Source organism: Scyliorhinus canicula, chromosome 9 (genome assembly GCF_902713615.1).
Source record: "Scyliorhinus canicula chromosome 9, sScyCan1.1, whole genome shotgun sequence".
NCBI lineage: Eukaryota > Metazoa > Chordata > Chondrichthyes > Carcharhiniformes > Scyliorhinidae > Scyliorhinus > Scyliorhinus canicula.
In genome coordinates, this window is record NC_052154.1 from 112205801 (window position 1) to 112222641 (window position 16841).

The window sequence follows — 16841 nt, forward strand, 5'->3', positions numbered from 1 at the left end:
ACTATTTGGATTTAAACGTTTAAACAAAATTAAACAAATTGAGGGATAAAGTAATATGGGCTGTACCTTAAAGGGATACTGCCCAAAACAAAAACAGGTCAGTCAGGCTCCAAGCTGGGGGCAATCAAATTTGACTTTGAGACAAGTGTGAGTGTATTGACCCTTTTCACCTGCTGTGCACTGCGCAATTTTCATTTATTTCTCTGTGTCTTATCTGCTTCCTTCAGTGTTCCTGGAGGCCCGGGATGCGTTTTCTCTGTTGAAACGATATCGACGAGCCAACAGTTTCATTGAAGAGAGAAAGACTGGAAATTTAGAGCGAGAATGTATGGAGGAATATTGTGACCATGAGGAGGCCCGTGAAGTGTTCGAGGATGACCAGCAAACAGTAAGTAACAAGACCAGGGTTGAGATTTCCCCGCCACTGCTCTGTCATGTTTTATGGGTTTTCCCATTGTTCACACCCTCCTCCACCAGGGAACCCACGATCTGGAGGGGGGGGGGGGGGGGGGGGGGGATTACGGACACCATTGTCAGGCCAGAAAATCCTGCTGGCAGGAATGGCCGGAAAGCTTCAGCCCATAAATTACTCTCAATTAGAAATGTTACTTTTGTGATGATGTTTATAGTGTCATGTTCAGATAAGTTCTTAACTGGCACTATTAATCAGACATGAATCAAATTGCCTTATGATTCTTGGCGCTGCAGGCAATGCAAATCTCATCCCAAGAAAAGCAATTGCCTTCGGATGCATAAGGTAGAGGGGAGCTGGTTTCACTCAGTTAGCTGGGCAGCTGGTCCGTGATGCAGAGGCCAACAGTGTTGGTTCAATTCCCGTACTGGCTGAGGTTATTCATGAAGACCCTGCTTTCTCATCCTTGCCCCTTGGTCGAGATATGGTGATCCTCAGGTTAAATCACCATCAGTCAGCTCTCTCCTCCCCCACCCCGCAAGGGGAATGTGGCCTATGTTCATCTGGGACTATGGTAACTTTACTTACTTATAAGGTAGAAGATTAATGAAGATTCATTGCATCAACAACCTTGGGTAGTAATGGAACAGTTGCAGAATCCTTCCACAGAATATCAAGAAACTGATCTGTATTTACTCTTATAATCGCCAACCCCAATTACTTCAATTTACATTTCTTTCAAAATATTTTTAAATTTGTGCCCCATTTATCAGTCATCTATACAGGCTTCCCAATGTTTGCCATATTTTCCATTCCCAATGTTTGATTTGACAAGTGAAAGACAAATTGTATGTACAATGGGAAGAAATAAACGTTTCTATGCTTAGGGTATGCATTACAAATAATGCACCATCTGAACAATTGTTACCCAGGTTTTGAACTTTCTTGAACTGATTCAACTTTCTTAAAAAGTGGAATTACACAAACGAATGAACGAATTAGCAGATTATGAAAATACTACATTTAAAGGGAATGAGACTAACTGAATGGATCTTTCAATGAGACAGGATTGGCTTGATGGGCCGATTGGCCTCATCCTGTGTTGCATAATTCTCCTTTCCGCTATTACTTCTGAAGCAAAGGTGAAGCACATTCTCTTCACATCCTTCCTCATTCGACTTGTAATGGGCCAGTGAGAATTGTGGAGGAAGAGAAATATTGTCATTTTTATTCCCATGTTTAAGCTGCTTTTGGCTGTAAGATTATGTTATGATCCGAGTTGATGTTATAACTGGATGGGATGATCCCAGAATGGAATCTTGGTTCAAAAGATTGGAACTTTTACTTTTTTTAATAACCGTGGAGGAACACAATCACAGGACCGCTAATTAATTTCAATAAGGAAAAAATGTTATCAAACATGAAGGACACGATCTAACGGCCTTGCCATGCCTGACTCGGGACGCAACAAGGCCGTTAAATCTCGTGAGAAGCTCATTACACCTAGCGGGATTTTGCTAGGGGTCGCGATCTGAATCCCACCCACAATGGACAGGGTGCAGATTTGCATATTTAAGTCTGCAGTTAAGCTCACTTAAATACGTTTGTGCTGGAGTTACCCTGGGCGCGGGACCTAACGGCCTCACCTTGGGGAACCTGAGCGGGCGCCGTTTAGCACTGAATTCCACAAACATGGACCAGGCGTACCAGCATTTTGGGGAGGGGGGGGGGGGTTTCCCAGGCAATCGGGCACCCCTGGGTGGTCTGGCTCTGGGTAGGATGGTTTCTTGGCACTCCCAATGTCAATTGGACACCGTGCACACCCAGGAACTCTGACAGCGCCTCCTGGGTGCCACCCTGGCAGTGCCCGATTCCCCAGGAAGTACGGCCAAGCTAGTAGGGGCGCTGCCAGGGTGCAACCTTGGCAGAGCATTCCTCACCGAAGCCCAAAAATGAAGCAGAGTCCCATTTAATAGCGGGGTTTTTCTTGGCACTGCAAGCAATGGGAAACATCCGGCTACACAATCCCACAACAGGACTCTGTTACATTTCTATTAAATCGCGCATGAAAAGATTGATTGTGATGCAAAACCCCTTTACTCCCCATTAATTTCACAAACATACACAGATTTTAAGGTTAACGTGGGTTACAAAGTATATCTTAGGCCATAATGGTCTCAGTAACTACAGTCCCTTTAAACACAGTCTGGCTGTGGTCAGACACACACACTCTGACCCAACGAGTGAATATCTGTGGATTTCTCCTTGAAATCCCCCCCAGATTATTCTTATCCTGTGAGCCACCTTGTCTCACTGAACTCCAGATTCTACATCAGTGAGTTAAAATTCTGCTTTCAAAAAGACATAGGGCATGATTCTCCAGCTTCATTACGCTATCACTCAAGTGAAATGAGGCCGGTAAATAGTGGTAGAGGCAGAAAACGAGAACCACGCCAGACGCCAAACAATTTGTAATGCAACCAGCCCACTCCCATAGGCAAAATCGGGATCTTGCCGTAGCCTGGTGAGAAGCCAATTATCACCACTTAAGCCCTATTTCCATACAATTAACGAGAGCCACCCCATATCCAACGGCATCCTGTCACTTACTGCCCTCCCCAGCAAGTGCTCACGCTGGTGCCGATTAGTACCCCTTTTTAAAAACGTGAAGCTGGCGGAAGAGCTTCTGTGGGGAACCCAGGAGGTGAGTAGCCATCTTTGCTCTCAGGCAAAAAGTCCTGGGGCGTTGGGCTTGCATAAAGCAATTCTGTATATAATATTATGCATGACCTCCAACCAGCAGTGTGGCAGAGTAAGTCTACCATGCGGCTCTGTACCTCGAGGCAGTTGGGAGTAAGTCGTTTTGGTGGATTGACGTATTTTACAGTAGCTCTATAATTGATAGTTAGTGTTAGTGCTTTGTTATTTATTTATTCCAGTTCTCTTTACCACACATTTCTTTCATAATAAATTATTTAAACTAGATGTTCTGCAGTGCATCATTCATATCGGCCTGCCTGCAGGACATGACATGGTACCAGGATGGTTGATCGACTAAGAACAAGAAGATTCTAGAAAGATCCAAACATTTAAAGATAACTTCGAGGAAGAAGAAAGATTACCTGATAAGCTACTGGCAACTGGTGCTCAACGTGTGGTAAAACTTTGACGCCTTGGATGGAAGGTATCAAGGCACCTCAACAGCTTCGGATTATCGATAATATGGATGAAAATTGGCGGCTGTTTAGGCATCAGTTTAAACTCTATGTTGCAGCCCAACGAGAGGTGTATCCCATTGCTGCTCACTGTCGCAGGTCGCCAAGCAATTGAAATTTTCAACATGTTTGTCTTCAAAAGTTCTGAAGCAATTTGATCGGTATTGCTCTCCTTAAAAAAATGAGAACTTTGAGCGCTACATATTTCGCACACGTATCCAGAAAGCAGGTGAATCATTTGATAGTTTTCTCACCGACTTGTGGTTGAAGGTGCAGTTGTATAATTTTAGTACCCTCCAGTCGTCAATCTTTCGTGATCAGATTATATTCGGGATCTCCAACGATAAGGTTCACGAGAGGCTTTTACGAGAAACAGAACTATCCAAATACTCGAAAATGCTATCCAAATATTTCACACTAGCGAGCTTGCAGCAAAATAAATGAGCGCATTGAATCTCTGGCATTTTGGCGCGAAGGTAGAAGAGGCAGCCGCGGCATTAGTGTGGTGACGCGGTCAAATAGAAAATGTGGTCCCAGCGCTGGAGGCCATTTTGAGCGGCTGACCCAATCTGCAATCTCATGCCAGTGATGCGGCAAATGGCATTTGCCATGACAATGCCCAGCATTTGGAAAGGTATGCTCCAAATGTGGAAGAACAAATCATTTTGTTAGCTAATGTTTTTCTCGTCAAAAAGTGGAACAAAACGAAAGCCATCAACACAGTGAATGAAGTGTGCCTTGAACTCATGTTCTTCATCGACATGATCTCGAACGGGGACAAGTATAGTCATTGTATGCAAAATGACAATGTTGCAATGACAATTTGTAGCAACAGTGCAGTTAATGCAGAAACTCAAAATAACAAATGGACTCTTCCGGTGGCGGCTATGAAGGACTAAGTCGCACGTTTGGTGGCTCCCGCTGGGCCTGTTCCCCCAATTTTTTACCAGACTTGATTTGAAAAATTGATGACAGAGGCAATTGTGAACTGAATTCCCACATCGGTGCATGGAGAGGAGGACTACGATATAAAGGCAGAAACAGAAAGACAGAGAAGGCTTGGGCTGAAGCTGCACTGGCAGGAAGTATGGCGGAGGATCGGACTTTTGGCTTGTCGGCCCAGTGGTCAACGGAGCAGTTGATGCAAGTTATCCAGGAGGGCTTCGCCAAGCAGAAGCAGGATTGCTTGGACCCAATTAAAGAGGCAATTTCGAGACTGGAACTTAGATTGGATGCCCAAGATTGGGACCCATGGTGATTTGGGCAGCCAAGAGTAAAGGAGTTCTCCTTCTACTCGTGCATAAAGTGTACTCCCGGATCGATTTCTTCATTCTGAGCAGGGCTTTACTAATGGGGATGATGGACACGGGGTACTCAGCGATTACAATCTCAGACCATGCCCCGCACTGGGTTGACCTGCAGGTTAGTAAAGACGGTAATCAGCGCTCGCACTGGAGGTTAGACGTGGGGCTTTTAGCGGACGAGGAGGTGTGCGGGCGGTTGAGGAAATGTATTCCGAATTACCTGGAGGTCAATGACACGGGGAAATTTCAGCAGCGGTGGTCTGGGAGGCATTGAAGGCAGTGGTTAGAGGGGAGCTGATCTCTTACGGGCCCACAGGGAGATGATAGACAGGACAGAGACAGACCGACTGGTAAAGGAGATACTACAGGTCAACAGGAGGTATGCGGAGACCCCAGAGGCAGGGCTTCTAAGGGAACGGCGGAGGCTACTGACAGAGTTCAGCTTGTAAACCACAGGGAGGGCGGTGGAGCAGCTGAGAAAGGCGCGGGGAGGTGATCTATGAGCACGGAGAGAAGGCCAGCACAATGCTTGCACAGCAGCTTAGAAAGATGGAGGCAGCCAGGGAGATCGGGAAAGTAAAGGATGGAGACAGGAACCTGGTGGGAGACTCAGCAGGGGTGAAGAAGGCGTTTAAGGATTTTTACAGCAGGCTGTACGTGTCGGAACACCCACCGGAGCCAGAGGAGATGAGGCACTTCCACGGGGGGCTGAATTTCCAGACGGTGGACGGGGAACTGGTAGAAAGGCTGGGGGCCCCGATTGGGATTGAAGAGATAGTGGAGAATCTGAAGGCCATGCAGTCGGAGAAAGCCCCGGGGCCGGGTGGGTACCCAGCGGAATTCTATAAAAAGTTTTCTGGGATATTGGGGCCGCTGTTGAGGAGGACATTCAATGAGGCAAGGGAACGTGGAGTGCTTCCCCCGACAATGTCACAGGCCACGATCTAGCTGATTCTGAAGCGGGATAAGGATCCGGATCTGTGTGCGTCCTGCAGGCCGATATTCCTATTGAATGTGGATGCCAAACTGTTGGGCAAAATCTTGTACTCTAGGATTGAAGACTGTGTTCCGGATGTGATTGAGGAGGACCAGGCGCGGTTCGTTAAGGGAAAGCAGTTGGTGGCCAATGTAAGAAGGTTGCTAAATGTGATCATGATGCCCCCAGAAGGTAGGGAGGTGGAGGTAGTGGTCGCAATGGACGCAGAGAAGGCTTTTGATCGAGCAGAATGGGAATATTTGTGAGAGGTGCTGGGACGATTCAGATTTGGGCGGGGCTTTATTGACTGGGTCAGGTTACAGTATCAGGCTCCTGTGGCGAGCGTGCGGACAAATAGGACGACATTGAACTAATTTAGGCTACACTGGGGGACGAGGCAGGGTGCCCCCTCTCCCCACTATTGTTCGTGCTAGCAATAGAGCTGCTGGCAATTGCGCTGAGAGCCTCAAGGGGCTGGAAGGGGTTGGTCCGGGAGGGGGAACTGGAACACAGAGTCTCACTTTATGCAGACGACCTGCTCCTGTATGTGTTGGACCCAGTGGGGGGATGGAAGAAATCATGAGGATTCTGGGGGAATTTGGCCGGTTCCTGGGGTACAAACTGAATATGGGGAACAGCGAGATGGTTGTGATCCAGGCAACGGGGCTGGAGAGGCGATTGGGGGAGCTGCCGTTTAGAGTGGGAGAGGGACGTTTTTCGTATCTAGGCATCCAGGTGGCGCGGAAATGGGAATGGTTGCACAAACTTAATCTGGCCCGTCTGGTGGACTAAATGAAGGACGATTTTCGGAGGTGGGAAGTTCTCCCGCTGTCACTAGCTGGGAGGGTGCAGACGGTGAAGATGACGGTCCTCCCGAGATTCCTGTTTATGTTCCAGTGTCTTCCCATCTTTATTCCGCGCTCCTTCTTTAAACGGGTTAACAAAGTTGTCACGGGCTTTGTATGGGCGGGTAGAAAAAGGGATGATTGACCGGAGCCGGGGAGAGGACGGACTGGCGCTGCCAAACTTCAGTAACTATTATGGGCGGCGAATATAGCCATGATCAGGAAGTGGTGGTGGGGGGAAGGGTCGGCATGGGAGCGTATGGAGGCAGCTTCATGTAAGGGCACCAGTTTGGGGGCGTTGGTAACTGCCCCTCTGCCGTTCCCGCCGGCACGGTACTCCACGAGCCCCGTGGTGGTGGCACCCCTGAGAGTCTGGGGCAATGGAGGAAGGATATGGGAGCGGAGGGAGCATCGGTCTGGTCCCCAATTTGTAATAACCATCAGTTTGCCCCAGGAAAGATGGACAGGGGGTTTCGCAGATGGCAGAGGGCAGGAAATGAGAGGATGGGGGATATGTTTTTAGAGGGGAGCTTTCCTCGCTTGAGGGAGCTGGAGGAGAAATTTGGATTGGCGAGGGGAAACAAATTCAGTACCTGCAGGTGCGGGACTTCCTACGTAGACAAGTCTCAACCTTCCCGCTCCTACCACCAAAGGGGATTCAGGATAGGGTAGTTTCCAGAGTGAGGGTGGGAGAAGGGAAGGCCTCCGACATCTATAAGGAACTCATGAGGTCAGAGGACACGCAGACCGAGGAGCTGAAGCGCAAATGGGAAGAGGAGTTAGGAGGAGAGATAGAGGATGGTCTCTGGGTGGATGCGTTGAGTAGAGTCAACACGTCACCAACATGCGCCAGGCTCAGCCTGATACAGTTCAAGGCCGTTCATCGGGCTCACATGACAATGGCCCAGATGAACAGGTTCTTTGGGGTAGAAGACAGGTGTGTAAGGTGTGCGGGGGTGGGCCAGCGAACCATGTCCACATGTTCTGGACATGCCCAAAGCTTAGGGGATTTTGGCAGGGGTTTGCAGACGTCATGTCCATGGTGCTAAAGACAAGGGTAGCACCGAGTCTGGAGGTGGCTTTTCTGGGTGTCGGAAGATCCGGGAATCCAGGAGGAGAAAGAGGCAAATGTTCTGGACTTTGCTTCCCTGGTAGCCCGGAGACGGATACTATTAACTTGGAGGGACTCAAAGCCCCTGAAGTTGGAGACCTGGCTATTTGACATGGCTAGCTTTCTCTGTTTGCAGAAGATCAAGTTCACCTTAAGAGGGTCACTGTTAGGGTTCTCCCGGAGGTGGCAGCCGTTCGTCGACTTCTTTGTAGAAAATTAATTGTCAGCAGAATGGGGGTGGGGGTTAGTTTAGTTTAGAGTAGGGGGTTAATAAAGGTGGGACCTGTAAGGGAGGTAGCAGGCTTTTTTTGCTCTATGTTTATAGACTTATGTATATTGTTTACTTTGTCGTTGTTGTAAAACCAAAAAATACCTCAATAAAATGTTTATTTAAAAAACAAAACAAATGGACAGTACGATTAATGATAAATGATACAGTAATAACAGTCAAACCTGATACAGGTATGATTGATAAGTCAAACTTATCAATTTGTCCAATGTCAAAAAGCTACAAATTAAACTGCAAGTAGTAAATAAAACAGTATTGTTAAGAGACTATAATGGAAATTAAATCAGTATTAAGAGCACACAAGCTCGATGTCAATGTAAAAATCAGAATTTACACGTTGACATTTTCCATTGTGCGAATCTCTGATAGGATTAGAAGTGTGTGAGGATCTGAAGCTGGTTGAGCGGGTTTACAGTGCATACAGCTCTGCAACAAGCCCACATGCTTCAGGAAACTCCATACTAAATGATTTTCCTGAGATTTTCCAGGGCTTTTTCACTTTGCCTAACACATACAAAACCCAATTAAAGGGCAACGCAAAGCCAGTGATTCATGCACTGAGACACATACCAGCTGCATTGAGAAACAAATTGAAGGCTGAGCAAGAGAGGATAACAACTTTAGGCGTAATTAAGTGCATAGAAGAACCTACAGACTGGGTAAACTCTATCGTTTTTGTCAAGAAGCGGAATGGAGACCTACGAATCTGTATGGACCCTAAAGATCTGAACCCCAACATTAAAAGAGAACATTACCCTAAACAAAAAGGGAGGAAATAGCATGTGAGATGACAGGAGCAACAGGTTTTAGTAAATTAGACACATCAGAAGGTTTCTGGCAACTTAAATTTGATGAAGTACAAAGCTATGTTTGTTCAGCACCCCTTTGGAAGATATTGCTTCTTAAGGATGCCATTTCTGCTTCAGAGATTTTTTATCGTGCCATGGAGCACATAATTGAAAAGATTCCAGGAGTCCGGGTTTATGTGGATGACGTAATCATTTGGGGATCAACACGGGACAGACATGACAAAAGGCTTCTCAGGGTCCTCAGACGCATAAAGAAAAATGGCTTGAAGTTGAACAGGATGAAATATCAAATCGGTGTACACAACATCCCCTTCCTGGGAGACAAGCAGTCTGCACAAGGTGTTCAGCCTGATCAAGATAAAATAAGGGCAATTTTGCAGATGCCGCATCCCACGGATAAAAAAGACATATTAAGAATGTTAGGATGGTAAATTTTGTGGGCAAATTCATTCCCAATCTTGTGGTTAAAACTGCACATCTTAGGGACACTATAGCGAAAGGCGCAACATTCCAGTGGTCCACCAGCCATAAACGCGAATGACAAGCATCGTAAGTTTCATTGATAACAGCACCAGACCCAGCAAAACACACAAAAATCGCGACAGACGCATCAAGGGATGGTTTGAGAGCAGTCCTACTCCAACAAGATCGGGAAGGAAACTGGCTTCCAGTAGCATACGCATCCAGATCAATGTCTGACACAGACTGAAGGTATGTGCAAATTGAAAAGGAATGCCTCGAGCTGAATAATGGGCTCACAACGTTCCATGATTATGTATATGGTCTTCCAACATTTGTAGTGGAAACGGACCACTAGTCGCTATAATTAAAAAAGATCTGAACGCGATGTCTCTGAGGATTCGAGGCGGCATGGTGGCACAGTGGTTAGCACTGCTGCCTCACAACTCCAGGGACCCGGGTTGAATTCCAGCCTCAGGTGACTGTGTGGAGCTTGCACTTTCTCCCCGTTTCTGTGTAGGTTTCCTCCGGGTATTCCAGTTTCCTCCCACAGTCCAGAGATGTGCAGGTTACGTGGGGTTACTGGAAGAGGGTGGAGGCAGGTGTTTAAGTAGGGTGCTCTTTCCAAGGCCGGTGAGACTCAATGGTCCGAATGGCCTCCTTCTGCACTGTAAATTCTATGATTCTATGATTCAGCGAATGATCCTGAAGTTGCAACGATATGACTTTGAGCTGAGTTATACACCAGGCAAGCATCTCATTGTTGCTGCTATACTATCTAGAGCCGTAGGTATGGAAAAAACACACCAGTTGGATGAGGACGTGCAGGCCCATGTAAACCTGTTCACTGAGTCTCTGCCCGTATCTGACGAGTCAAAACAAATTAAATAAGAAACCACCAAAGACATGGGCCGAGATTCTCCGTTCCTCGATGCTGATTTCATAATCGGGCAGAGACTCTATTTTTACGACCGATCGGAGGCCGGCGCCTGCTTTACGCAGGTTGCGCATGCTCCGCCCCCTCTGAAATGGCGGCGTCGTGGTGCGCGCCGCACGCCATTGGAAAGGCCGCAGGATGTCACCTGAAGGCCCCCTCCCGATGCTGCCCCCTGATGGCCCAAGTTCACGACGGCACGGGAGACGTGTGGTCCCAATCATGTGGCAACCTGGTGTGGTGGTTGCGGACTGTGTCCAACGCCGCCACAGGCGGGCGGGAGCAGTGCTGCTGGCCGGGGGGGGGGGGGGGGGGGGGGGGGGGGCTTCGGCGACAGCTGGGGAGGACTGGTGAGGTGTGGCCAGGGCATGTCTAGGGGGGCACTATCTGGCAGGTCGGGTCCGCACACGGCAGACGCCATGTTGTACGGATGTTTATTTTGTGGAGGCCGGGCGTTTTACGTGGCGTGGCTGCTATCCCCTCACTGGTCGGAGGATCGGCGAGGGGGTGCTGCCGATTTTTCCCACGTAAAATGCCACGGATCCTCCAGACATGCCCCACACTCAGAGGTTCTTGCTTGTTGTCTCTTCTGCAAGACCGTGGGCCAGATTCTCCGATTTTGAGGCTATGTCCGGCTGGCTGGGACCATACGTACCCCACGCCCTTGTGAACTCGGCCCATCGGGGGAGGACCTTCAGGTGATGTCCTGAGGCCTTCCCAACGGTGTGCGGAGCGCGACGCAATGACGCTGTTTTGGAGGGGGCGGAGCATGCGCAACCTGCGTAAAACAGGCGCCGCCCCAATTTGGTCGTAAAAATGGATTCTCTGCCCAATCGCCAATTACAAAATCGGCTCGGGAAATGGAGAATCACGCCCAACATCTCCACAAAGGATGGCCTAAAGGATCCTGCTCACGTTTTTACAATGTATGAGCAGAGTTAAGTGATGTGAATGGATTTTTGCTGCAGAAACAACAAATTGTGATTCCACAGTCATTAAGGTCAATGATCATAACAAAACTTCATGAAGGGCACTTGTGGATGGAAAAGTGCAAGTATTGAGCCAGGGATGCAATTTATTGGCCAGGGATAAACCACAATATTGAAGTGATGGTGGATAACTGAGAAATCTGTCAAAAGTTTCAACGCAAACAAAGCAAAGAGCCGATGCAGATTGGTGAGAGAGCCACAACTCCATGGCAGAAGGTTGGTATGGATCTCTTTCCCTTGAATGGAAAGGAATAACTTCTGGTCATAGACTACTTTGTAACTTCCCGAAGACAGCACAGCTATTGAATTCCATGGCCAGATGTGTCATTAAGAATGTTAAAGAGATTTTTGTGTGCCAAGGGATATCGAACACAGTCATGAGTGACAATGGTCCTTGTTTCGACAGTTACGAGTGGACAGAATTTGCACGGCAGTATGATTTCAAACACATCACCTCATGTCCCCTGTACCCTCAGTCGAACGGTAAGGCTGAGAAGGACGTTCATATCTTTAAACAGCTCCGAAAAAAGCATTAGACAACCGAGGTGACACTTATCTCACGCTCCTGAGTTATCATTCTGCACCACTAATCAATGGGCTTTCGCCAGCTGTTGCTGATGAACAGGCAACTGAGACCGGCCTTACCCTATAGTCCTCAAGAACCAGTGAACCATACGTTAGAGAGGCAACTGATCTCTCAAAAAATGAGGCAAGAGGGATTTTACGACAGATTCACAAAAAGCCTCCAACAATTGCAGCCAGATGACACAGTCAGACTGGGAGATTCCAAAGGGAATGGATGGTCTAAGTATGAAAGATGAATGGAATGGAAGATGAAGTAACTGCAAATTCAGCCGCCACTCAGAAGATCAACAAGGCTAAGACGGAAACCTGAGAGACTGAATTTGTGATGAACTGTATATATTTAAATGTTTTGGATTTATTATGCATATCATGTTATTTAGTAAAAAAACAAAGTCATGAATGTAAATAATTACATCTTCCAAAGGAAAGGGGATGTGATGATATGCATAAAGCAATTCTGTATGTAATATTATATACAACCTCCGACCAGCAGGTGGCAGTGTGGCGGTGTAAGTCTACCATGTGGCTCTGTGCCTCGGGGAGTTGGGAATGAGTCATGTTGGTGGATAGATGTATTTTACAGTGGCTCTATAATGTTAGTATTAGTAGTTTGTCCTTTATTTATTCCAGTTACCTTTACCACGCAGTTGGTTCATAATAAATTATTTAAACCAGATGTTCTGTAGTGCATCATTCATATCGGCCAGCCTAATAAATATGACAGGACCCTCGGCTGGGGATACAGGTCCCTCGGCTGGTGGTGAGGGACCCTCCTCAGGGGCGGGCCGCCATGGGAGGGTGGGGGAAGTGCATAGGTTCAACCATACGCAGCACCACCATGCCAACCCGTGTTTACCCATTCCGGAGGCATCTCCTATTCCTGCCCACCTGCCCGACTGACCACCCATAACTCCCACCGACTTCTGAGGCCTTTGGCCGTGTCACTGAAGGCTGTTGATAATAGGGAATTGGCAATCATGGTTAAGTCGCTGGCTTTGAAAGCAGACTAAGGCAGGCCAGCAACACGGTTCGATTCCCGTAACAGCCTCCCTGAACAGGCGCTGGAATGTGGCTTTTCACAGTAACTTCATTTGAAGCCTAGTCGTGACAATAAGCGATGTTCATTTCATTTCATTTCAAGTCAGCACTTCACACAACCCAAGTGGATCTCCGTGGATGGGCTGGCCATGTAGTATGTGAGAGTTATTGCCTAGCATCCCAATCACACCTTGATGCCTGGACACTGTGGGAGGCAACACCACACATACGACAGCCAACATCCAAACACCCAGGGGATGGGACACAGTTCCAGAGACATGTCCACGGCCTGAGGGTGGGGCAGTAGCACAGGGAGGGGGAGCCATCATACCAGTTGTGCACAAAAGTGTTTATTATGTCTTATAATTCCCCACCCTCACAATGGTGCTGCCCTCCATCCCCTCACACTCCCTCCCTCACTGCCCTCAGTGATCTCCCATGTGCTTTGCCCCTGTAGCTCCACACTGGTCCTGGTGCTGTCCCCAGGATGCACATCAGGGTTAGAGACAGCCAATATAGGCTAACTTACTTCGCTCCATGGCTTTCAATGCCCCTGGTGGGCGTCCTCTGGGGGCTCTGACGTTGGAGGGCCCCGGGTCACTTGTTGCCGGCACTTGCACAGCCGTGCCACCCTGTCCCGTGTGCTGGCTGTCAGACGTGGTCTCATATCATACAATCATATCATACAGTCCCTACAGTGCAGAAGGAGGCCATTCAGCCCATCGAGTCTGCACTGACCCTCTGAACAAGCACCCTGGCTGGCAGTTGTATTCCTGGGTTCTTGACAATACTGCTCAGTGTGGTGGACTTAAGGTTCAGTGACTTCCTGCCCATATTGAAAATTTCAGTTCTGTACGCAGTGGTAGCAGACATGGGATCAGGAGCTCACTGATTGAGAGACTATGAGAAGAACCATAGAATCCCTACATTGCAGAAGGAGGCCATTCGACCCATCCAGTCTGCACACACCCTTTGATAGAGCATCCAAACCCACGCAGACATGGAGGAAAGTGCAAACTCCACACAGTCACCCGAAGCCGGAATTGAACCCAGATCCCTGAGGCTGTGAGGCAACAGTGCTAACCACTGTGCTACTGTATAAAGCTACTCTATATTGCTATTTATCATGCAGGATCAGTACTTTGATTCATTGGAATATTTAGTAAAAGTACAACTTTGTTTATCGTCATATAAACAGAAAATACAGAATAATCTCAGCAGGCCTGGCACTACCTGCGGAGTACTTCTGTTTTTATTTCAGATTTCCATCATCCGCCGCATTTTGCTTTTATTTGGTTATCGGCAGTTACTTTGATAAGCAGAAGTGCAAAAGAGCATCTGAAGGTGTTTATTGTGCCCAATGGCATGGTATCTAGACACCACCGATCAGGCAGGTTTGGATCCATGCATCATCCTCCTTGACCTGAAAATCCTTCATCTCAGCCAAAGTGAGGGGCAATGGAAGCTGGTAAAACGGGAGAGGCCCATGGGTCTGTTCTCTCTGTTAGTCAAAGAATACTGAGTAGGGACAGTGAACCTAAAGAAGTAGAAGAATACAGTTAACCTTAAAATAATACTTTTAAAAAAAAAAAATCGCAAACATTTTTTTTTACAACGAACTGTCTATTAATAATTTTCTTCTCTTTTTCAGTCACAATTTTGGAACACATATGATGGTAAGAAATGTTTAATGGCTTCAAACATCTTGCATGTTGTTTTCTTCTGTCTTTACTTATTCTTTCTGTGTCACAGATTATCCTCTCCATTCCCTCCACCATCCCTCTCCCCTCCACCTAAATGGTAGGTAGCTGGACTGCTGTTAGGCTCCTGACGATGTGTCTCCATTGGCGGAATTCTCCCATCGGGAGACAAACAGCCGACGCCGGAGTGAAACCCGGAGTGTTTCACTCCGGCGTCGAAGGCCGCTCCTCGCCCCCTATTCTCCCCCCCTCCCCGGGGGGCTAGGAGCGGCGGCGCGTGAATCTCGGGCGCCGGGGCTTGACGCTTGCGTCAAAGCGGCGCGCTGGGAATTACGCGGCCGGCGGCGCCTAAGTGACATCAGCCGCGCATGCGCAGGTTGGCCGGTGCCAATCCGCGCATGCGCGGTTGCCGTCTTCCCGTCCGCTGCCCTGCAAGACATGGCGGCTTGATCTTGCGGGGCGGGGGAGGGAAAAGAGTGCGTCTTTTAGAGACGCTGGCCCGACATCTCCTGAGCACGCCCGTAGTGCTCAATCCTCCCTCTGCTCCCCACAGGCCCCACAAACACCGGTCGCGCGCTGTTCACGCCGGCCGCGACCAGGTGTGGTTGGCGCCAGCGTGAACTGGTCGGGTTCGGCAGGCCGCTCGGCCCATCCGGGCCGGAAAATCGCCGGTCGCCATGAGAAACGGCGAGCGGCGATTCTCCGAGCGGCCTGTCAAAAAACGCGACACGCCATATTGGGCGGGGGGGGGGGGGGGGGGGGGGGGGGGGGAGAATCGCGAGGAGTGCCAGTGATTCGCGGGGCGTGTCACGATTCGCCCGGCCCTCCCGCGATTCTCCCCTCCGGCTTTAGTCTTTGGACAGTCTATAGATTTCTGACCAGGAAACATAATGGGTCGGATTCTCCGTTTCAGAGACCGAGCGCTGATGCCAGGATTGAATTGGTGGTCTCGTACAACCGCGAAAGTGGTGCCGGTCCTGCAGCAATTCAGGATCTGCTAATGGGCTAGCACCGGTGCCACGTGGAGCTAGTGCACTCCCAATGCAGAACGGCGTCCCATTCACTGGGACTGGGATTGACACTAAAGAGGCTGACAAGCTGCAACTGCATATAACCTCTCCACTCCCAACAGACTCATTCCAGCCAACAAGATGGTAGCAAGAGCGGCTCTGTGGTTCACGGCTGCGTAAGTGGAGACACTGCAGAATGCCGTGGGGGTGAGGCGGGGAATCCTGTTCCCCAGGGCAGGAGGAAGGCTGCTGCCCGCTGCCATAAACTGGTCCTGGGCGCAGGCGGCAGAGGCCGTGAACACCATGGGCCCCACCGCCAGGACCGGCCAACAGTGCCATAAAAAGCTGCATGACCTCTTCAGGGCAGCCAGGATGAGTAACTAGCACAGTGCCCCTGGCACCAACCCCGTTCCATATACCCAGAGGGAAACCGAACCCCACCCACCGATAGTCTGCTCGCACCCCACCCTGCACCACATGCCAACACCGATACCACCTGCCATGGCTGGGTGCCCTGCACACACAGGCCACGAGCTGCCCACCCTCAGTGCTGTCTGTGTCTGACTGCCTCACATGTGCATTTTCTGTCCAGCCCCCAGGAGAAGGCGGCGCATAACGCAGGGAGAGAGAGAGCAGACGGGAGGGGGACCTGGATATGGCCAGTAGGCTCAGAGAGCGGACAATCACGGAGCCGGACGTCAGCATTGGGGAACCACGTGACCTCTCGCTGAGTTGCACTGTCCCTATGGTACATACCACTCCACATAACCCTCGCCCCCCCCTCACCCAAGCACCCCACCACCCCCACGTCAGCACCCCACCACCTCTACACCATCCCTGAACTTCCCCACCCCAGACACCCATCACCCCCACACCAGCCCCATCCACGATCCAACCATGCATCATCTCTTGGGTCTTGCATAATTACCTGGCGACGAGGTGGGCCCTAGTTGTGCCCCCGCCCCGGCCACAACCCCAGGACACATCGAGCGGAGAGGCGGGACCAGACAGTGATGCAAGCCCCCATTGCCAGCCTGTGGCTCCCCCAGAGCACCTGTTCGGGGACGACACCGACTTTCTGTCACCGCTCTCCACACCCTCCATCATCCCAGAGACACGCAACTCAATTGGGCACTTTAGTGAAGAGGCTCCCGGGACACTATCT

General features: G+C 49.3%; 1 protein-coding gene across 1 annotated transcript in view; it reads left to right on the forward strand.

Moving 5' to 3' along the window:
* Window positions 1-16841, forward strand: part of f2 (coagulation factor II (thrombin)) — a 128178-nt gene that overhangs the window by 33148 nt on the left and 78189 nt on the right. The window contains exons 2-3 of the mRNA XM_038807411.1: window positions 228-388; window positions 14618-14642. Of these exons, the coding sequence (XP_038663339.1) occupies window positions 228-388; window positions 14618-14642 (186 nt within the window). The remainder of the gene's footprint in view (window positions 1-227; window positions 389-14617; window positions 14643-16841) is intronic.